Source organism: Odocoileus virginianus, chromosome 29, assembly GCF_023699985.2.
Source record: "Odocoileus virginianus isolate 20LAN1187 ecotype Illinois chromosome 29, Ovbor_1.2, whole genome shotgun sequence".
In the NCBI taxonomy this organism is placed as follows: Eukaryota; Metazoa; Chordata; class Mammalia; order Artiodactyla; family Cervidae; genus Odocoileus; species Odocoileus virginianus.
Genome location: NC_069702.1, coordinates 31,382,667 through 31,406,781, shown reverse-complemented (window position 1 = coordinate 31,406,781; position 24,115 = coordinate 31,382,667). Strand labels below are relative to the sequence as shown.

General features: G+C 36.7%; 1 protein-coding gene across 1 annotated transcript in view; it reads right to left on the bottom strand.

Moving 5' to 3' along the window:
* The window catches only part of LOC110150926 (transmembrane serine protease 11F), a 100,600-nt gene that overhangs the window by 25,190 nt on the left and 51,295 nt on the right, over positions 1-24,115 (bottom strand). The window contains exons 3-4 of the mRNA XM_070458016.1: positions 11,827-11,978; positions 8,150-8,268 (exon numbers count right to left, since the gene is read on the bottom strand). Of these exons, the coding sequence (XP_070314117.1) occupies positions 8,150-8,268; positions 11,827-11,978 (271 nt within the window). The remainder of the gene's footprint in view (positions 1-8,149; positions 8,269-11,826; positions 11,979-24,115) is intronic.

Below are 24,115 nucleotides of genomic sequence, written 5' to 3'. Positions count from 1 at the left end.
AAAAGCAAAATGGCTGTCTGAGGAGGCCTTACAAAAAGCTGTGAAAAGAAGAGAAGCAAAAATCAAAGGAGAAAAGGAAATATATTCCCATGTGGATGCAGAGTTCCAAAGAATAGCAAAGAGAGATCAGAAAGCCTTCCTCAGTGATCAGTGCAAAGAAATAGAGGAAAACAGCAGAATGGGAAAGACTAGAGATATCTTCAAGAAAATCAGAGATACCAAGGGAATGTTTCATGTAAAGATGGGCAAAATAAAGGACAGAAATGGTATGGACCTAACAGAACCGGAAGATATTAAGAAGAGGTGGCAAGAATACACAGAAGAACTATACAAAAAAGATCTTCATGGCCCAAATAATCACAATGGTGTGATCACTCACCGAGAGCCAGATATCCTTGGATGTGAAGTCAACATCAAAGGAAGCATCACTACGAACAAAGCTAGCAGAAGCGATGGACTTCCTGTTGAGCTATTTCAAATCCTAAAAGATGATGCAGTGAAAGTGCTGCACTCAATATACCAGCAAATTTGGAAAACTCAGCAGTGGCCACAGGACTGGAAAAGGTCAGTTTTCATTCCAATCCCAAAGAAAGGCAATGCCAAAGAATGCTCAAACTACTGCACAATTGTACTCATCTCACACGCTGGTAAAGTAATACTCAAAATTCTCCAAGCCAGGCGTCAACAATATGTGAACTGTGAACTTCAGATGTTCAAGCTGGTTTTAGAAAAGGTAGAGGAACCAGAGATCAAATTGCCAGCATCTGCTGGATCATCAAAAAAGCAAGGGAGTTCCAGAAAAATCTCTAATTCTGCTTTATTGACTATACCAAAGCCTTTGACTGTGTGGATTACCACGAGCTGTGGAAAATTCTGAAAGAGATGGGAATACCTTGCCACCTGACCTGCCTCTTGAGAAATCTGTACGCAGGTCAGGAGGCAATAGTTAGAACAGGACATGGAACAATAGACTGGTTACAAATAGGAAAAGGAGTACCTCAAGCCTGTTTATTGTCACCCTGCTTATTTAACTTATATGCAGAGTACATCATGAGAAATGCTGGGCTGGAGGAAGCACAAGCTGGAATCAAGATTGCTGGGAGAAATATCAATAACCTCAGATATGCAGATGACACCACCCTTAGGACAGAAAGCAAAGAAGAACTAAAGAGCCGCTTTATGAAAGTGAAAGAAGAGAGTGAAAAAGTTGGCTTAAAGTTCAACATTTAGAAAACTAAGATCATGGCCTCTGGTCCCATCACTTCATGACAAATAGACAGGGAAACAGTGGAAACAGTGGCAGATTTTATTTTTTTGGGCTCCAAAATCACTGCAGATGGTGACTGCAGCCATGAAATTAAAAGACGCTTTCTCCTTGGAAAGAAAGTTATGACCAACCTAGACTGCATATTAAAAAGCAGAGATATTACTTTGTCAACAAAGGTCCACCTAGTCAAGGCTACACTTTTTCCAGTGGTCATGTATGGATGTGAGAGTTGGACTATAAAGAAAGCTGAGCACTGAGGAGTTGATTCTTTTGAACTATAGTGTTGGAGAAGACTCTTGAGAGTCCTCTGGACTGCAAGGAGATCCAACCAGTCCATCCTAAAAGAGATCAGTCCTGAGTGTTCATTGGAAGGGCTGATGTTGAAGCTGAAACTCCAATACTTTGGCCACCTGATTTGAAGAGCTGACTCACTGGAAAAGACGCTGGTGCTGGGAAAGATTGAAGGCAGGAGGAGAAGGGTGTGACAGAGCATGAGATGGTTGGATGGCATCACTGACTCAGTGGGCATTAGTTTGGGTAAACTCTGGGAGTTGATGATGGACATGGAGGCCTGTTGAGCTGCAGTCCATGAGGTCGCAAAGAGTCGGACACTACTGAGCGACTGAACTGAACTGAACTGAACTGAAACCTAAGAATAGATTACTAGAGGCTACAGATATGCAGATGACACCACCCTTATGGCAGAGAGTGAAGAGGAACTAAAAAGCCTCTTGATGAAAGTGAAGGAGGAGAGTGAAAAAGTTGGCTTAAGCTTAACATTCAGAAAACTAAGATCATGGCATCTGGTCCCATCACTTCATGTGAAATAGATGGGGAGACAGTGGAAAGAGTGTCAGACTTTATTTTTTGGGGCTCCAAAATCACTGTGGATGGTGACTGCAGCCATGAAATTAAAAGACACTTACTCCTTGGAAGGAAAGTTATGACCAACCTAGATAGCATATTAAAAAGCAGAGACATTACTTTGCCAACAAAGTTCCATCTGGTTAAGGCTCTGGTTTTTCCAATGGTCATGTATGGGTGTGAGAGTTGGACTATAAAGAAAGCTGAGCACCAAAAACTTGATGCTTTTGAACTGTGGTGTTGGAGAAGACTCTTGAGAGTCCCTTGGACTGCAAGAAGATCCAACCAGTCCATCCTAAAGGATATCAGTCCTGGGTGTTCATCGGAAAGACTGATGCTGAAGCTGAAACTCCAGTACTTTGGCCACTCCATGCGAAGTGTTGACTCATTGGAAAAGACCCTGATGCTGGGAGGGGTTGGGGGCAGGAGTAGAGGGGGGTGACAAAGGATGAGATGGCTGGATGGCATCACCGACTCGATGGGCATGAGTTTGAGTAAGTTGTTGATGATGGACAGGGAGTTGGTGATGGACAGGGAGGCCTGGCTTGCTGCAGTTCATGGGGTCGCAAAGAGTCGGACACAACTGAGCGACTGAACTGAACTGAACTGAACTCGATTTTAAACAAGATAATGACTAAGCCCATTTGTTGTGGTTCAGTCGCTAAGCCATATCTGACTCTTTGCTACCCTATGGAGTACAGTAGGCCAGGCTTCCCTGTCCTTTACTGTCTCCAGCAGGTTGCTCAAATTCATGTCCATTGAGTTGATGATGTTATCCAACCATCTCATCTTCTGTTGTCCCCTTCTCCTCCTGCCCTTAATGTGGTAAAATGAAAACAAAACATTTTCCTTAAAATCAGACACAAACTGTAGTCCTTAGTGTGAACTCCAGGATCAAAGTGAAAATAGCATAATTGAAAAAATATGTGTGGCTCTGACTAAAAGTACACCCAGTAACTAAAAGTTTCTGTCTTTGGCAAGCTTGAGCTTGTGCCTTCCCTCTGGCTGGGAACTGCATGCAGATTAGGTCCTTATGGAAGATTAGTAGTTATTGGTGAGAACTAGAAATCCCTTTCTGGGTCCACCCATGAAAGTAATCAGACAAGTTCTGCAGATACCCTGCTCCTTTCAGGGGAAAAGCTACCTGCAGAAGACAAACACACACACACAAAACAACCAAACAAAAAAGCACTCCCCTCCCAATCCACACCAGACTGCTTTCCTCTGCAAGGGAGCTTTCAGATAGCTCAAAGAGATTTTTACTTCCTCTGAACCCCTAAAATACTGATTGTTTGAGTCATATATTTGACTATTATATTGTGCAATGTGGCAGCTCTAGTATTGCCATTTCAATCTTGTAGGCTCTTATATGTCATATCTTTGCTATGTAAATTTTCTATTGTTGTCCATGTCTAAACTTCCACATAGAAACAATATTATACACTCCAAATAAGGAAAGAACTGTACTATGTAGACCTTGGCATTTTTCATAGGCTTGCACAAAGGAGGTACACAGTAACATTTTCATGAATTCATTGATTCTCCAGCTATGGTTAATCTTAATCAATGGTATGAAGAAAAAAAAAATGCTGGCTTTTGCAGTGCTTCAAGACTCTTTCATTATATCCCATTGTTTCCTTTTTTTTTTCTCATTTATTTGTTCATTCAGAACAACTGGCCAGAGTATCATATATTTCAGGTACTGTGACAATACTGGATAAAAAGTAGGAACAAAGAGCTGTGGTCCCTGGGCTCATAGAATAGAGAGATAGTCAGTAATAAATAAATAGTTAAATACAAAGGCAGGAATGTGCTGGTGGTCCAGAGGTTAGAACTCCACACTCTCACTGCTGAGGGCCTATGTTCAATCCTCATCAGAGAATTAAAATGCCACAAGCTTTGGAGAGGCCCCCCAAAAAGGTAACTAAAACAGTAAGGTAATACAGCAAATGGCTGAGGATCTATAATTACCTCCTGAAAGGCAACGTGATACATGGAGGATACATGAAGGATCAGAAGGATCAGAAGTAGTAAGCAACAGAAAGAATAGGCTGAGGGGGCAGTTCCAGATAGAAGGAAAAATATGTGTAGGTAATCTCAAAGAATTGATGCTTTTGAACTGTCGTGTTGGAGAAGACTTTTGAGAGTCCCTTGGACAGCAAGGAGATCCAACCAGTATATCCTAGAGGAAATCAGTCCTGAATATTCACTGGAAGGACTGATGCTGAAGGTGAAACTCCAATACTTGGGCCACCTGATAGAAAGAACTGACTCATTTGAAAAGACCTTGATGCTGGGAATGATTGAAGGCAGGAGGTAAAGGGCATGACAGAGAATGAGATGGTTGGATGGCATCACTGACTCAATGGACATGAGTTTGAGTAAGCTCCGGGAGTTGGTGATGAACACGGAATCCTGGCATATTGCAGTCCATGGGGTCACAAAGAGTCGGACATGACTGAGTGACTGAACTGAACTGAATCTCAAAGAAGACCATTATGGTCAGAGAATAGTGAGCAAGGAGGAGAACATAAAAGTTGGAAGAATAGTCAGAGCCTCTGAGAACTAGATGCCAGCAACTCTCCTCCTCCCAGTGTGACAACAAAATAATGTCTCCCAGGAATTGCAAAATATCTCTAGGGAAACAAAAGTGCCCATAATTGGAAATCACCAGATCAGGCTGTGGATCAAGGCAACTCAACCACAAAAGGAGTCTCTCTGCTCTAAAAGCTCCAGGAGAGACTCAGCACTTGGAAATACCACATGCGAAAAAGGAGACAGAGTGAAAAGAGGTTATAAAAGCTCATCACATTTCTATACACTGGTAAAAACCAGTTTCAAAGAATTCATTTTGAAAAGATATCCATTAACAATGACTGAAAACAAACAAACCCCATATACACATAAAACCAAACAACAACAAAACAATCATCTGGGATTAAATTTAACTAAGATATACCAGACATTTAAGAAAATTATTTTAAAGCTCTACTGAAATACAGCAAATAAGTATAAATAAATGGTGTCAATTATATCTCTAGATTTCTAGATTTGAAGCACACTAAATCAAAATCCCAGTATGAGGGGATGTGAGAGTGTGTGTGTGTGTTCACTTGGTATGGGAAATAGAAAGGACAAGAAAAACTGCAATATACCTGAAAGAGATGATGATAAATCCAAGTATATGGGTTGAATGTTGGCCCCTTAAAAATACATTTGACTCTGGGAACATGTAAATGTGCCCTTACTTGGCAAAGAGTCTTTGCAGATGTAATTAAGGATATCAAGATGAGACCATTGTGTAGACATCATCCAGGAACACTTTGAATCCAATGATAAGTATCCTTATCAGAGTAGACAAACAAAGAAACCCGGAGAAGGCCAGGTGAAGATGGAGACAGAGATCAAGTTCATGTAGTCACGTGACAAGGAATGCCTGAGGCTACCAGAAGTTGGAAGAGGCAAAGAGGAACTCTTCTTGAGAGACTTCCAAGGCTGCTGACATTCTAATTTTAAGATTTCTGGTCTCCATAACTGTGAGGGAATAAATTTCTGTTGTTTCAAGTCACTAGTTTTTTTGTAATTTGCTACAGCAGCCCTAGAAAATTAATACAACATGTATCAACACATTGGCAAACTGTAGAGGTTAAAGTATCATGGTATTGACCAAATGAAAAACAAGCTGATGGATGGAACAGATTAGAGATCCCAGCAACATTCCACATCATATGTGGAAATCTGAATTGTGGTGGAAATGACAAGGCAGATCAACCAGAAAAGGACTGACTATTCAATCAGTGGTGCTAAAACAACTGTTTATTCACATGGGGGAAAGAAGAACATTAAATCCCTAAATCAACCATACTACAACTGCTACTAGCCATGCAATAGCTGAGACAGGGAAGCAAACTAGGTGTTCGTTGATGAATAAATGGATAAAGAAGATGTAGCATATACAGGCAATGGTATATTATTCAGCCATAAACAAGAATGAAATCTTGCCATTTTTGACAATTTACTGATGGACCTTGAAGGCTTTATGCTAAATGAAGTAGGTCAGACAGAGAAAGATAAATACCATATGATCTCACTGATATAGAATCTAAACAGACAAGCAAAAAATACAAGTTCATATCTAGAGAACAGATTGGTGGTTACCAGAAGTGAGAGATGAAAGTTATACAAAATGGTCTGAGGTGGTCAAAAGGTGCAAACTTCCAGTTATAAAATAAATAAGTTCTTTGGGATATAATGTATAACATGGTGACTATATATACTAAGACTTCATTGTATATTTGAAAGTTGCTAAGAGAGTAAATCTTAAAAGTCCTCATCATAAGAAGAAAAATTATTACTACCTGTGGTGTTGCATGTTAACTACACTTATGGTGGTGGTCCTTCTCAATTTATACAAATATCAACCATTATGTTGCACATCTGAAACTAACATAATGTTATACATCAATTATATTTCAATTAAAAATAAAAAATATAAATAAAGCCACCTACCAATAAAATTTAAAAAGAACTGTGGCAACAAAATTGTCAAAACATTGTCCTACTTAAATGCAAAACCCTATTTAAATAGGTACAAAAAATAAACCAGTGTTGGTTTTCAACATTTAGAATGGATCTACATATAATCGAGCTATATAAGAATAAATAGCCAAATAGAATACAAATACTTTCCTATGTTAACAATGAAGAGAAAGGAGAGTGCAATTAAGAGTGAGAGTGCTAAAGTCCTCCTCCTTTAATTAAGAGATAATGTCTATCTTACATATGGTAATGTATGTGTTTCAATGCTATTCTCTCAAATCATCCCAACCTGTCCTTCTCCCACTGTGTCCAAAAGTCTGTTCTTTATGTCTGTGTCTCCTTTGCTGCCCCACACATAAGATCGTTGGTACTATCTTTCCAGATTCCATATATATGAGTTAATATATGATATTTGTCTTTCTATTTCTGACTTACTTCACTAAGTATAATAGGCTCTAGTTTCATCCACTACATTAGAACTGACTCAAATGTGTTCTTTTTTATAGCTGAGTAATATTCCATTGTGTATATGTACTACAACTTCCTTATCCATTAATCTGCCAGAGGGATGGGGTAGGTGGGGAGTTTTGAGGGGAATTCAGGATGGAGGGTCACATGTATGCCAATGGTTGATTCAAGTTGATATGTGGCAGAAGCCATCACAATATTGTAATGTAATTATCTTCTAATTTAAATGCATAAGGAAATAAGTGTCTATAGCTAATCATAAAAACCATAATAATTAAGTCCCCTTTCTCTAGACCCCTTACTTCCTTGTTAGAATAACTCTCATGACCTTAAATTATACTCTAGTCTAATGCTGTGGGTTTTGCTAAAGAAATCTATAGTCTCCAAAGACATGTTCTTTATTAAACAAAAATAGACTTTTTTATTTGATTTTCTGCTATCACAGGCAAGGATTTTGCTTGCCTAATATACCTTAAAAAATTAGAAATGCCTAGGTTTTCAAGGAAAACCAAAATAATTGAGGGACATAACTAAATTTGAGATTCATAAGAATCATAGGCACACAGTCTTGTATGTGACCCTTTATGTGTTTCAAAAGCAAAATCACAAAATGATGAGGCAAAGCATCACAATCTGATATTCTTATGTTGAAAGAAAAGTTTAAGGGAAATGAACCAAGAAATAAAATAAAAAAGTTTAAAAATTGATCTGTTTTTAACAGAGAAATTTAAATTTAAATATAACCTAAACTGAGAATACCTGCTTCAACCAACAATTTCCTCAGATGTTAGTTGCCTACTCTAATCTACATGTGTTTAATGGCATATGACATTACTCTAAATATTTTACATACATTAAGTTATTTAATCCTCACAACCATATGACCTACTATATTATCCTCATTTTATAGAAGAAGAAATTGAGCATGGAGCAATCATGTTCCTGTAATAATCACATTCAACGTCAGGCAGAGAAACATTCATAAACCTTCAAAATTTCTATTGGGCTTACCATTCTCTCAATCTGATGACTCCTTTCTGTAAACTGTTTTGAGGTTCTCATTCCATAACATTCTCTGTATTTTATATTTGTAGCTTTAAAAGAGGCAAGATAGTAGAATGACTTATCACCTGAAGGGTAAAAATAAACAGAAGATCCACACTTAGACACGATCAATTGCTTGTCCCCTTCCCCCAGGAAATAGATTTATAATAACACAGCTTATTTCTTCTCAGCATTATACAATTAGTCGTAGTCATTTTAAAAAATATTGTGTAACTTTTATCATTGTATCCAGCTAAAATAGAGTGTACTTTCAGAACACACATTTGTAGTGTCTTTGTGTATAAAATTTTTCACACAATTAGATATGCAACATACAATGAAGATTCAAACACCAAAAACAATTGCTGACAGTCATATAATAAAAATTACCATTTTCCTTAAAGAATTGTAATATAGGTATATTATAACTAAGCTGTATTATGAAGCTATATTGAATGAGCGATCACTGTTTTCTACACTACTGACAAGCTTACTTAAATACAAACCAATATTTTTAATGATAATGCTATATGCAAGACAGAAAAAGAGACACAGATGTATAGAGCAGACTCTTGGACTCTATGGGAGAAGGTGAGGGTGGGATGATCTGTGAGAACAGCATTGAAACACGTATATTATCAAGTGTGAAACAGATTGCCAGTCCAGGTTGGATGCATGACATAAGTGCTTGGGGCTGGTGCACTGGGATGACTCAGAGGGATGGGATGGGGAGGGAAGTGGGAGGAGGGTTCAGGATGGGGAACACATGTAAATCCATGGCTGATTCATGTCAATGTATGGCAAAAACCACTACAATATTGTAAAGTAATTAGCCTCCAACTAATAAAAATAAATGGAAAAAAAAACAACAATATTTTAAATTTGCATTTTCTTTTTGCCCATGCAGGCATCAATTCTCTGTATTGGACTCCTAACAAACCACTGTAGCTGCCGTTGTCAAGGGCAAAACAGTTGTCATATCTAACATCATATTCTTTTGGTCTTTTTCAAAAATTATCTTGATTTCTTAGCAGACTTAATCATATTCCTTAAAAGCTTGTCTTTGGCTTTATGAAGCCATTGCTCTTGGCCTTGCACCAGTTACTTTGGAGAACTCTCTAGTTCTGTCCTTTACTGTTGTTGTGTAGTGGCCAAGTCATGTTTGACTCTTGGGCAACCCAGCAGACTGTAGCCCTCCAGGCTCCTCTGTCCATGGGGTTATCCAGGCAAGAATACTGGAGTGGGTACCATTTCCTTCTTCAAGGGATCATCCTGATCCAGGGATTGTTACCATTTCCTTCTTCAAGGAATCTTCCTGACCTGGGGATTGAACCCATGTCTCTTGCATTGGCAGGAAGATTCTTTACCACTGAGCCACCAGGGAAGCCTACTTCTATCCTTAACCAGGATCATTTACCTCTTTTTAGATTCAAACCTTGCTTCATATCCTCTGTTTTCTTTCTTCTGAACAGCTTACTTGTCCATACAGTCATACAAAGCATGATTTAATTCTCATTTGCAATATACCATTTTTCAGTCTTAAGATCTATGAATGCAACTTATTAATATCTTTTGAATCCCTTATCCCACCCAGAAGAGTTATATCCTTAATTCACTTCCTCATCAAGCACCCAGCTAATGTCTATCCAAAACAAAATGAACTTTTTATTAAAAAAAGTACTCTGTCTAGATTCTCTATCTTAAATTCTGTCATTACAAGCTACTTCACGACCCAGACTGGAAATTTTAAAGTTAACTTTGATCTCTTCCTATTAATCAACTGATTCTGAAAATTTTATCTCCTAAATTTTAAAACTTCATCATCTTTTCACAAATTCTATTGTCATTAATGCTCTGGTCCATTCCCTCATCATTTATTGCCTGGAAAATGTAACAACTTTATAACTAGTACCCTGCCTCATGTTCTGTTTTCCTCAGTTCTATTTCCCACATAGCAGCAGAAAAATCTTTTTAAATTGCAGATTTGACAATATCACTTCTCCAATTAAAACACCTTCATTTTTCCCCATTGCCAATTGGGAAGGAGTCATAGCACTTTACTATGATCCACAAAGGTTTTCCTTGATGTAGGCCCTGCCTACCTCTTGAGCATATTTTTTTGCCACATTCCCTTAATAATTTCTGTTGAAACTATAGCAGACTGCTTATATTTGTCTGCATTCATCACACGGTCTTCTTAAAATTTTTCTTACATTATCCTTTTCACCTTTTTATTGACCACTTCACTGAAGTGTAGGAGCTTCAGCTTCAGCATCAATTTTTCCAATGAATAGTCAGGTGCAGCCCAAGGACTTACCTTTGTATTAATTTCCTATTGCTGCTGTGACCAGTGACCACCAGTTTAGGTCAGAAGTCTGAAATGAGTTTTACAGGGCTCAAATTAAGACCTGTTTGTATCTCTGTTTGTTTTTTGGGGGGAACTAAGGAGTGAATCTTTTTCCTTGCTTTCTTTGGCTCCTAGAGGGATCCTCATTCCTTGGCCTGTGGTTATACATCACATTGTTTTCCTCTCTCCCTGCTTCTATTGTCACATAGCCTTCCTTCTTTGGGCTTTTTGCCTGTCCTTTATAAAGATACTAGGATTATATTTAGAGCCCATCCAGAAAATCCAGAGTAATGGCTCTTCAAAATCCTTGAAGCAATCGTATCTGGAAAGTCCCTTTTGCCGTATGAGGTAACACACATCAGTCACAAAGTTTAAGAAGCAGATGTATTGGGGTGTGGGGATATTATTCAGCCTAACACAACTTCTATGATATTTTAAAAATATTTTTTCCCCATTATTTGTATTATTCCTTTACTTTTTTATTTCTTGAACACATGAAATATTGAAGATGAACTGCATTTTAAGCACAAAAGATATTAACAAGAAAGACATGGAGGTTAATGTAGTTTATTTTTTTATTATATGAGTTAAGAAATGAATATTATCAATCCCCCAATAAAGTAGGTAAGCTGGTAAGCTGAGCACATTGGACAATACTTCATCCCTACTTGGGAATTCTTTCAAATATGGTTTTATTGTTATGGGTCATACAATTCTGTAAAATTTTTGGCAAAGTCTCAGTCATATATGATTATAAAGACAAAGGTAAATGACTTTGGTTGATTATCATTTTTAAATGTGGCACTGACTCTATTTTTTTCACCTAAGGTAGAATAAATCTGAGCTTTTCTTCTTCCTTCAGTCATAAAACAATGTCTTTTTTCTTTCAAAAATAATGTTTAATCTTTAGCCCCTTAAAGATATTTTTCATGCAATTTTCTCATATTATTAGTTTTTCTTAGAGCACCTCATAACATATTGATTTTGAAAAATATGTATGTTAAACTCAACACCCATGATGTGATTTGTCTTTATTCTAAAGATAATGTTTTCATTCTTTTTTAAAAAAATATGTATTTGTTTTTGTCTGTGTAATAATGTGAATATATTGCAAGCATCACTGGCTGGAAATATGAAACAGAGGACTCAATATTGGGGCAAACTATAATTTAACATCAGTAAAAGAATAGTAATTAAAATGCTAATAGCATGCAAATGGAATTTTTATATGACTGAGAATTTCAAGATACTAAGCCATGAAGCACTGAGGCAATAGAAATGTGACCTGTATACTTACCCTCAACAACAAAATGAGTAACAATACCAATGGCAATTCCTATGATCGCTATGATTGCCAGTGTGAAAAGAGATAGGCTTATAGGGCCCCTGCATTGCTGTCTTCTTTGATGTTCAACTTGTGGGTAATCAGCTTGTGAACATTCAAGTGGTCTGTGATAATGGAAAGAAAAACAGTAAGGTAAAAAAAATTGTAGTACAGTTTTATTCCAAGTCCACGTGTGATATAAGTGTGAAAATAGTTTCTACTGCTAATTCACAATAAGATACTTAGATTTTGATAGGAACACAAGGTTTTGTTTACCCTCCCCAAGCACCTCAATCCCAGTATGTTTTAATTAAAGCTCTACCGATGTTGACATTGAAGGGAGGCCATCTCCCCTCTACATTTTGTCAAACATATTGGCAATTTGAAATTTGGGTGGTGAAGTACAAAGGCTCATGTAATAAAAAGGTAATTTACAGATAACATTTTAATATTAAAAAAAAAAACTTTTAGCAATAAAGTTGTATAATAATATCACTGGTATCTCTTGATTAAAAATAAGGTTTTAATTTGTATACTTTTCAATGACCTTGAACTTTTTATTGCTTATTTTAAAAGTAACAACACAATAGAGAAAAGATAGTCTCTTCAATAAGTGGTGCTGGGAAAACTGGACAACCATGTATAAAAGAATGAAATTAGAATACTTCCTAACACCATACACAAAGATAAACTTGAAATGGATTGAAGACCTAAATAAAGACTAGAAACTATAAAACTCTTAGAGGAAAATATAGGCAGGACACCCTTTGACTTAAATCAGGGCAAGATCTTCTATGACCCACCTCCTAGAGTAATGAAAATAAAAACAAAAATAAACAAACAGGACAAATTAAACTTAAAACCTTTTGCACAGTAAAGGAAAGCATAAATAAGATGAAAATAAAGCATTCAGAATGGGAGAAAATAATTGTAAATGAAGCAATTGGCAAAACATACAAGCAGTACATACAACTCAATATCAGAAAAAAAAAAAAAAAGGCAGCCCAATCAAAACATGGGAAGAAGACTTAAACAGACATTTCTCCAAAGAACTCATCCAGATAGCTAATAAACAGATGAAAAGATGCATAACATCACTAATTATTAGAGAAATGCAAATCAAAATTATAATTAGGTACCACCTCACACTGGTAGGAATGGCCATCATCAAGTATTACAAACAATAAATGCTGGAAAGAGTATGGATAAAAGGAAACCCTCTTGCACTGTTGGTGGGAATATAAATTTATATAGCCACTCTTGAGAGTAGTATGAAGATCCCTTAAAAGAAAACCTGGAATAAAACTACCATATGATCTAGCAATCCCACTACTAGGCATATACCCTGAGGAAACCAAAATTTAAAAAGATACATGTACCCCAGTGTTCAATGCAGCACTATTGACAATAGTCAGGACATGGAGGAAGCCCCAGATATTCATCAACAGATGAATGGATGAGAAAATGTGGTGCATATATACAATAGAATATTAAAAGGAAAGAGATTGAGTCAGTTTTAGTAAGGTGGGTGAACCAAGAGCCTGTTATACAGAGTGAAGAAAGTCAGAAAGAGAAAAACAAATATCATATATTAATGCATGTATATGGAATCTAGAAAAATGCTACAGATGAACTTATTTGTAGGGCAGCAACAGAAACGCTGACGTAAACAGACTTGTGGACACAGTGGGGGAAGGAATGGGTGGGATGAATTGAGAGAGTAGCATTGAAACATATACATTACCATATGTAAAATAGCCAGTGGGAATTTGCTCTATGGTTCAGGGAGTTCAATCCCATGCTCTACGACAACCTAGAGGGATGTGATGGGGTGGGAGGTGGGAGGGAGGTTGAAGGGGGGAAGACATAGGTATCCCCATGGTTGATTCATGTTGATATACGGCAGAAACCACCAAAACCTTGCAAAGCAATTATCCTCCAATTAAAATAAAGTGTTTTTTTTTAGTAACAACATTGCTCTTGAAGTCCTGACTACAGTTCTTCCTATTTTTATTGGTGAAACCACAAATTGCAAGTTATACTTAATAAGATTTCAGTCCGTACGAAAACTCTTCCTTTCCATTTTACACTTGTTGTTGCTCAGATGCTAAGTTGTGTCTGACTCTTTGTAACCCCATGGACCACAGCATGCCAGGCCTTGCTTTCCTTCAATATTTCCCAGAATTTGCTCAAACTCATGACTCTTGAGATGGTGATGCCATCCAACAGTCTCATCCTCTGTTGCTCCCTTCTCCTGCCCTCAGTCTTTCCCAGCATCTGGGTCTTTTCCAGTGAGTCAGCTCTTTACATCAGGTGGCCAAAGTATTGGAGTTTCAGCTTCAATATCAGTCCTCCAATGAAAATCCAGGGTTGATTTTCTTTAGAATTGACAGGTTTGATCTCCTTACTGTCCAAGGAACTCTTGTGAGTCTTCAGCACCACAATTCAAAAGCATCAATTATCCATGGCTGATTCATGTCAATGTATGACAAAAACCACTACAATATTGTAAAGTAATTAGCCTCCAACTAATAAAAAAAAAAAAAGCATCAATTCTTTGGCCCTCAGCCTTCTTTACGGTCCAACTCTCACATCTGTAGATCACTATTGGCAAACCCATAGCTTTGACTATATGGACTTTTGTCAGCAAAGTGATGTCTCTGCTTTTTAATACACTGTCTAAGTTTGTCATAGATTTCCTTCCAAGGAGCAAGCGTCTTTTAATTTTGTGGCTGCTGTCAACCTCTGAAGTTATTTTGGAGCCCAAGAAAATAAAATCTGTCACTGCTTCCACATTTCCCCCTTCTATTTGCTATGAAGTGATGGGCCAGATGCCATGATCTTAGTATTTTGAATGTGGAGTTTTAAGCCAGATTTCACTCTCCTCTTTCATCCTCATCAAGTTTTAATTATTGCTACTTGAGCTGCATACAGGTTTCTCAGGAGACAGACAAGGTGGTCTGGTATTCCCATCTCTTTAAGAATTTTCCACAGTTTGTTGTGATCCACACAGTCAAGGACTTTCCCATAGTCAATGAAGCAGAAGTAGATGTTTTTCTGGAATTCTCTTGCTTTCTCTATGATCCAATGAATGTTGACATTTTGATCTCTGGTTCCTCTGCCTATTCTAAATCCAGCTTGCACATTTGGAAGTTCCTAGTTGATGTACTTCTGGAGCTTAGATTGAAGGATTTTGAGCATCATCTTGTTGACATCTGAAGTGAGCACAACTGCGCGGTAGCTTAAACACTCTTTGGCATTTCCCTTCTCTGGGATTGGAATGAAAACTGACATTTTCCAGTCCTATGGCCACTGCTGTTTTCCAAATTTGCTGACACATTGAGTGCAGCAGTTTAACTGCATCATCTTTTAGGATTTGAAATAGCTCAGCTAGAATTCCATCACCTCCACTAGCTTTGTTCATAGTAATGTTTCTTAAGATCCGCTTGGCTTCACACTACAGGATGTCTGACTCTAGGTGAGTCATCACACCATCATGGCTATATGAGACATTAAGATCTTTTTCTTTGTATAGTTCTTCTGTGTATTCTTGCCATATCTTCTTAATATCTCCTGCTTCTCTTAGGTCCTTACTGGTTCTATCCTTCATCATGCCCATCCTTGCATGGAATGTTCTCTTTTTTATCTCAAATTTTCTTGAATAGATTTCTAGTCTTTCATTCTATTTTTTCCATATAATTCTTTGCATTGTTCACTTAAGAAGGTTTTTTTTATCTCTCTTTGCTGTTCTCTGGTACTCTACATTCAGTTGGGTGTATCTTTTCCTTTCTCCCTTGCCTTTCACTTTTCCTCCTCTCTGAGTATTTGTAAAGCCTTCTCAGAAAATCTCTTTGCCTTCTTACATTTCTTTTTCTTTGAGATGTTTTTGGACACCACTTCCTGTGCAGTGCTAAAAACCTCCATCGAGAGTTCTTCAGGTACTCTGTCTACCAGACCTAATCCCTTGAATCTATTCCTCACCTCCACTGTATAATCATAAGGGACTTGATTTAGGTCATACCTGAAGGGCCTAGTGATTTCCCCTACTTTCTTCAATTTAAGTCTGAATTTTGCAATAAGGAGTTCATGATCTGAGCCACAGTTAGCTCCAGTCTTGTATTTTGCTGAGTATATGGAGCTTCAATCTCTTTGGTTGCAAAGAACATAATCAGTCTGATTTCAGTATTTACCATCTGGAGATGTCCATGTGTAGAGCCGTTTCTTGGGTGGTTGGAAAAGGCTGTTTGCTATGCCCAATTGTCAGGAAGCATTTAACTGGAGCTTCCTGTGTGCTTAATTCCTGAATATTCAGGAATTAAGAGGAGAGGCAAGCCTTTCCTGGGGCTGAGGAATCCAGGCATTTCCTTCATTAGTTTTTCAATATGGTGATAAGTACCCTCTTCCTTCTTATGAACCATACAGTAAAAAGTGATTGTTTACAACTCTCTCTCTTTAATAGGGATCACCTTATGTTTTGTAAATCTGGAATTTTAATCTGTATCTTTGCTGAGAATAACTACCTTGTAAGACAGTATATATGCCCACACCATGTTGATTAAAACACCTTTGCTCCATCAGAGCTTGGGTCCCCATGCGTTTCTCTCTCTCTCTCTCTCTCTCTCTCTCTCTCTCTCTATATATATATATATATATATATATATATATATCCATTTCTGGCTGATTCCCTGGAGTGTGAAAGCTTGCTGTGTAACCCAGAGAATATTAGCCTCTTTCCTTCTTTCACTTTCTTATCATCTACTCCAGACCACCAGGTTCTGGTCCAATAAAGGACCAACACCCAATGTATTCTCTTGACAAAACTCTGTTAGCTTTTGCCCTGTCTCATTTTGTCTCTTGCCTATCCCAACTCATGTATTACCTGTCCACCCAAAATACCTTAAGTAATTTAAATTATCTTTCTCCAACTTGAGAACTGGTATTTACTTGCTTTATGTTCTGAATCCCCAAATAAGATTCAATATTTAATATTTTACAAGTGAGATATTTTTGAGCAGTTTTTATGTTTTTAATTTTATCTTACAAATATTTATTTAAACTTAAATCCTTTAAATGAGATGATCTTGAGAACATTCTTGAAATTATTCTAGAGCCCAAGAGATACAAAGATTTTAAAATATGTATCTAGGATGCTCATATTATAAATGAGGACACAGACATGGAAACAAGTGAACACTATGAACTATGCCAAAAGAAAATTTAGTACAAGAAGAGAAAGCAACCTCTTAGGGGGCTGTGTCAGGGAGTTTTATCAAGAAAGAAACATGATTAAAACTTTGATCAAAGTTGCCCAGGAATAAAAGAGAAGAAAGGAACAGAGGAAAAAATAGTATGTACAAAAAATAAAAACAAAATACACTAGGGAGGTGACACAATATTTTGCAATAATAGTTATACTGGGAAAATACAAACATAAAGTATGAATTCTGCCCTTAAACAATTATTTCTTCCAAAGGATATCCATGATGGCAAGTCTTTCACAGCATTATTGTACTCAAAAGAGGACATGGTAAGGCTGGAGGGTTGGACCAGCTCATGAGGAGTCTTATAACCCAAAGTAAAGAGCTTGAAATTGATTCTGTCGAAGGTGAGGTGAGGAACCAATAAGTTTTAGTTAGGCTGAGAATTTAGAATAATCACAGAGGTATGAATGAAATTTTCAGCTAGAGTGCAGATGCAAAGACCAGTTTAGATGTCATTTTGAAGGTCCAGGAGAAAGGGTGATGGCTTGTACTAAGGCTGAGAGAGTAAGTAGGGTGAAGAGGAGAAAATGGATTTTGCTCTGGTCCTTGAGCTTTGTTGATTTCTTAGTTGTGAGACAAGGAGAAAATTAATGGCTCCCTTGTTTCCATGATTGTGCCTCCAGGCAAGATGATGAAAATTAAATGAAGAGAAAGTGTTTCCAATGTAGACATAAATGTTGTTAATAATGAGCAGTGTATGTTCCTCATATTTGGTCTCAAGTGGGAAGTATCCATTTTACATCATCTCTTTGACTCATTTTATTTTAATTTTGTCACTAACACCTGTTTGTATGGCTGTAATAAAAGTAACTATTAAAGTTGATATCACACAGCCCAGAAATAATAAAAAAAAGTTACTTCTGTCTCCACATAGGTAATATATTCCTTCTCATTCATAACTGAAATCTCCAGCTCCCAAATCTATGACATTAAATATTCTGATTGTTTAGTTATAGATATTTTGTTTGCTGCAACTTTAAAAAATTATCACTTCCTTTTCCTGTAAGTTTTGTCAGTTTGGTTTTAGTACTCAGCCCTTCAGAAAGCAAGAAATGATAAAAATCAAATTTATGGGGATGATGTTATTAATCATGATATTACATCATGATAATTCTATCTTACAAAAGAGAATTTTTATCATGGCCATATTTAATTTTAAAATGAGTTTTGTTTGGTAATCAGCCATTCTCAGTCTGTTACAGCTGGAATATAGACCTTCTGTCTCATGTGGGAGCCTAAATAAGTTTTACGAAATACTCATTTCTATAAAGTAGAGCTGGAGAGAGCATTATGCAGACACCAGATAATTATAAAGGAAGCGGTTTTACCCTAATGGAGAAAAATAAGGTGGTAAAAACCAAACAAAGCATTCAGGAAATTTAAAGAAGTTTATTAGCTAGACTGTTGTAAAATGTTTGTATGAGCATAATATACAAATGCATTCAAGGCAGTTTTAAGTGTGCAAAGAACTTTGAGAACTTGGCTATGATAAATTGGATTTTTTCAAATTGTATAACTGGTTCAAACTTTGAAAAAAGATGCTTTATTTTAGTTACATTTAAATTCCCTTTACATTATTCCCATATGTTTATTCTGATTTGTAGATTGCAATTATTTATTCATCAAATATGATTCAGATGACAAAGGGAACTTTTTACTGTCTTTAATAGTGCCTAGTATTTGATCTGTTTAAAAGAGAATTAAGCCTAAATTTGTCCTTTAAAAAATGCATTAAAATGAACAAAATACAGGAACTAAAGTCTTTTGGTAACTTAAATAGAAATAAAACTCGAGTGGTTACACAAATGAAGTATGTATGGAAACAGCATTAGAAAAAGTATGACATTCAGCATCAGAAATCTAAGGTTCAAGTCTTTGGTCATATATTGATCCTTTTGTCTTGATGCTCTAAGAATCCCTTGTCTATCAAATTAGAGTGATGATATCACCCCCACCCCATTTCAATGTGGTTGTATTTTAAGAAAGTATATTTGAGACATTTCCTAATTCTGAAGAACTTCTGTATGAATAGAAATTGTCAGAAACCAGAAGCTTTTCTGAGAAAAATAATAGATTATTCTAATACTCTGCATCTAATGCTAATAATACGTAGCATAATTCCTGAAATAAATGTTGCTGCTCTTGGACAAATGAATGAATGATGAGTGAAAGAACTGCAGTCTAGGTCCTACATCCAGAAAAATCACTTGCATATAAAAGCTAAACAATTCTAAAATGTGTTATTATCAATACTTACCAAACAATTATATCACAAACACTATGTTTTAGGCACTAATCATTATTGGATACACAGTAAATAAAATGAAAACACATTATCCTTGCTGTCACAGTGTTTGTAGTCTAGAAGAGAGGAAAGATAAAACTAGTAAGCATAGAGATCCTGAAAAGTTGGGATAAGAGCTTAGAAGAAGTTGAATAAGATATCTGTGGTTGAAAATAACATTTTATAGATTAGGTTGGGAGAGAGGGAGTCCTTGAAAAAAGTAATGGAGCCCTCTGTGTGAAAGTTATATTAATGCTGGGATGAAGTGTGAGGAGAATGTGTAGAATTGTTGCAAGTCTTCAGGCAGATAGAATGTGTGTGAAGAGCTTGCATTAGAAAATAATTTGGGCGTTTGGAATTGGTGATTAAAAACTATTATGAATAAGAAGTTATAAACCAATGAACATTGCTTGGCTTAAAATATTGTTATTAGTAGAAACATTTTGGTTTCTTTAGCATAAGAAATTTCTTCTATATTACTACAGAGATAGCTCCTATTTGTATTTCTCCTTTGTCTAAGCATATGCTGCTGTTTCATTCCTATGACTTACAGACCAGAGAGGTATGTTAAAAAAAAGTCAGTCTTGCACCTTTCTCTCTAAACAGTCTCACAAATGTTTTGATCAAGAGAGCAAATATAAAACCTATGACTGCCCCTCCAAAATGCACCTGTGTAGATTAGAAATTAAGCCTGAGAGTTATATCCTTTTTTAGAGACAGGTTCTTTGATGATAAGTGCTATAATCATACTTAAATAAACAGGTGAGAAAAGCCCCTTCCCAATCACTACTTGCAATGAGCTCTGTAATCAGTATATCAAAAATAGCTGATAATTGGATATATGACAAATGCTTATTGAGAAGCCTACAGCTAGTTCAGTCTTGAAATTTTAAGTCTGGTTAAGCAATGGAAACAAATGCTTTTCCACAGTTTCCTTTACAGAACTTTTCTTAAAATGGAGACTTTTAAGAAAAATTTGATTGGGATTCTAACTAGTTTAAATAGCACTGTGCAGAAGTAGCCCACTTTCATTATATATTACATTAAATAACATGGATCTCATGCCTTGCAGTTGATCCTCATTGCTTATCTATTTTATGTATAGTAGTTTATATCTTTTAATAATAATATACTCCTAACCTGTCACTCCTTCCTTCTCCCCTTTGGTAGCCAAGATTTTTTTCTTTTTTATCAAAGCAAATAAACAGATAGGGTTTTTTTATGTTAGGCACACAGGGGCAATTGTTGTATGAGTAAGACATATCCCCAGTTTCTCAAGCCTCAAGGTGCTATGCTGTGCTCAGTCACGAAGTTGTGTCTGACTCTCTGCGATCCCATAACTATATCCTGCCAGGCTCCTCTGTCCATGGAATTTTCCAGGCAAGAATATTGGAGTGAGTTGTCATCTCCTTCTCCGGGGGATCTTCCGGACCCAGGGATCCAACCAACCCACGTCTCCTAAACTGGCAGGCGGATTCTTTACCACTGAGCTACCATAGAATAAGTTATTAAAAAATCAGTGAAATATGAAACTACATTTAAAAGTCATAGTATTTTTTTTTCCATTTATTTTTATTAGTTGGAGGCTAATTACTTTACAATATTGTAGTGGTTTTTGCCATATATTGACATGAATCAGCCATGGATTTACATGTGTTCCCCATCCCGATCCCCCCTCCCACCCCCCTCCCCACCCGATCCCTCTGGGTCTTCCCAGTGCACCAGCCCTGAGCACTTGACTCGTGCATCCAACCTGGGCCGATGATCTGTTTTACCCTTGATAATATACATGTTTTGATGCTGTTCTCTCAAAACATCCCACCCTCGCCTTCTCCCACAGAGTCCAAAAGTCTGTTCTGTACATCTGTGTCTCTTTTTCTGTTTTGCATATAGGGTTATTGTTACCATCTAAAAGTCGTAGTATTTTTGACCAGACTGAAGAGCAATGAGCTACAAATAAGTCATGCTAAAGAAGATGTGTAAAATAACCTATTAGTGGATTACAAGTCACAAGAGAACACTCATGATAAGAGAGGTTGCCCCAAGCAAGAGTAAAATATCCTTAACCACCAAACATCACTATCAGATATTCTCTGGGTGACATAATTAAAGAATCAGATGACAAAGGATTACTTTAAAATTTATGTTCAGGATTTCTTTTCTGCCTTTTTTCCTTGATACAACTTCAGTCACTAATTTGAGACACTTCATAGCCTGTGGTTTGGCACAGTACTCTCTGCCCCTTTTTAAACTTAATCCCTTAGTGCTTTAGTTTATTCAGTATTAAATTGAAATTTGAGTGAATTCATTATTTGAACCAGCTTGTTACTGAAATATAAGTATTGGCACTACTTTTCCCATTTCTAGACTTCACAATATAGTTGGTATGTATGTGCTCATGTGCACACACATGCGTTTGATTTTCTAAGGTTATTTCACCAGAGGCATTAATATATTGTTGAATAATTGTGTGTTGGTTTAGCATTGATTGACTACTTCTCAGCTTCTCTGAGCTCATTGTACATATTGCTTTTCAGGGCAATATATATGTGAGACATATATATATATATATATACACACATATATATATATACTTATATTAAAAATGATATGTATATGAGACATTATACATACATAATATATATATCACACATAAATCATGTTTAATTTTTTTATAATAGGCATACTTCATATCTATGTACTATAGTACTTTATAGATTCAGATGCAAAGCTTCTCAGAAGCTTTGTAAACTTGGGTATTATCAATATCTACTTTCTCTAAACTCCAATTAGATTAGAAGTTTTCCCAGTACTTTTCTCTCTCACAGTCTTGCTACAAGTATTGAGTTCATGGTAAAGGTCCTAAAACTATTTGTTAATAATAAGATAATTGGTCTATTCATGTTAAATATGTCATGTGCTCCCAGGCAGAACTCTGGTAGTACTGAGCTTGGAACATACGCAGAGCCACATGACACATGATCTGGTCAGTAAGGTTGTTACATGCCCTTTCGTTATACTATTTCAATTCTATTTAAGAACCTTTTATTATGTGCCTAATATATTCCAAACACTGGGTGGGGATACAAAAATTTAAAAACAAAACAACAAGGACAGACTTGGTATACAAGGGGCTTATGGTAGAGTAGAAAGACATAATAAAATCAACAGAGTGTCATAGGAAAATAATAGATTTACCAAGTATTGTAATAAGGAAACAGAGAATTGACTAATAAAAGTTGTTTGGGAAAAGAATAGAAAGAGATACAGGTAAGACTTCTCAGATATGACAGTTGGGCCAACCTTTGAGGGGTACAGGGAGTTCTCCAGAATGTGATACAGGTTAAACATATCTTTCCCTTTTTATTCCTTGCTTACAAGCAGAACAAATTCTCATTATCATATTCTCATTATTTTTTTATATGACCATAGAATTTATTTGGAAGTCAAATAAAACTACGTGATTAATAGCATTTTCCACTACCACTGAAAAGAAAAATTGATGAAATTGACAAAAGAGAACAACCCCCAGAAGATGAGAAGTGGAAAGAGTTTAAGAAAATCTGGAGAACCATTTTGATAGTTTAAACAGTCTAATTTACTTCAGCTATGGCAGTGCAGTTCTCTTCGGGAGATTTCTTTCTATGGGAGGACTGTTAATGACACTGGAAAACATGTCAGAAACAGTGGCAAAATGATGTGTAGTTAAAAACAGGAGCTGATTGGATTATTGCATCACTTAAAAGATCCAGCTATCTAGGTAGTGATGACACTGGTATTTTCATGACATGAAAATCTGTCTCAAACTTCATAAGAATTCCAAAGACAAAAGTCACAAATCAAAGGGAGAGGGAAAGAAATGTCCTTGGTTTTGTCCCAAAGACACATGTCATATTCTGTAAATGCCACGGTGATAAGTGACTGCAGAAGCACGAGGAGCTGGCGGAGTGGAGAGAAACTGGGAGGATTTCAAGTATGAGTTAGTCATCAAAATTAACTTCCCTACCAGCCAGATATGACTGGCTTGGCAGGCAATGGAGGAAGGCAAAGTTGCAGAGTGTGGGCAGAAATTGCATAGCATCGTAACCCTTTGCTGCAATGTGTGCTCTGTATATGGGGGAAGGGAGGAGGGGGCAGGATGCTAGTCTTATTAAATCCTATTTATATAGTACAATACAATATAAAAGCATGTGAGTTATGTCAGGATATCATGACAATGTCATATGTTTTACAAAAATTCCTTAAAATTAATGTTTAAGACCTGTAAGTTCTAGAGCCAGCCTAAGATCTATTCCCCTTTATACCTGACCTTCAAAATCATGATTGCCATCTTATAAGCACCCAGAAGCAACTTCCTCTCATGCTATAATATCAGCAAGTTCAGTCCTACCTCTGAAAGCAGCTACCTAAACAACAATATTTAGTAATTTAATTTAATTGCTCATCCTACAAATATGAGCAACATTTCCATGGTTCCCCTGTGTCCTTCAAAGATATGCCAGAGAATACATAGACTGAAGGGGGGAATTCAGTCCTGCTCCTGCCAGGGATGAAGGTGGGAGCCCAGAGTGCTTTTTTCCTGCTTGGAAATGGGCAGAAATGGGAGGCCAGGTGCTGAGCCGTCTGGAGGGGCGGAGATAACTGAGAGACAACTGTTAGAAGTCTGAGAACGTGACTACAGGAGTGCATCTGCGCTCTCAAGCCCTCTGCCAGGAGT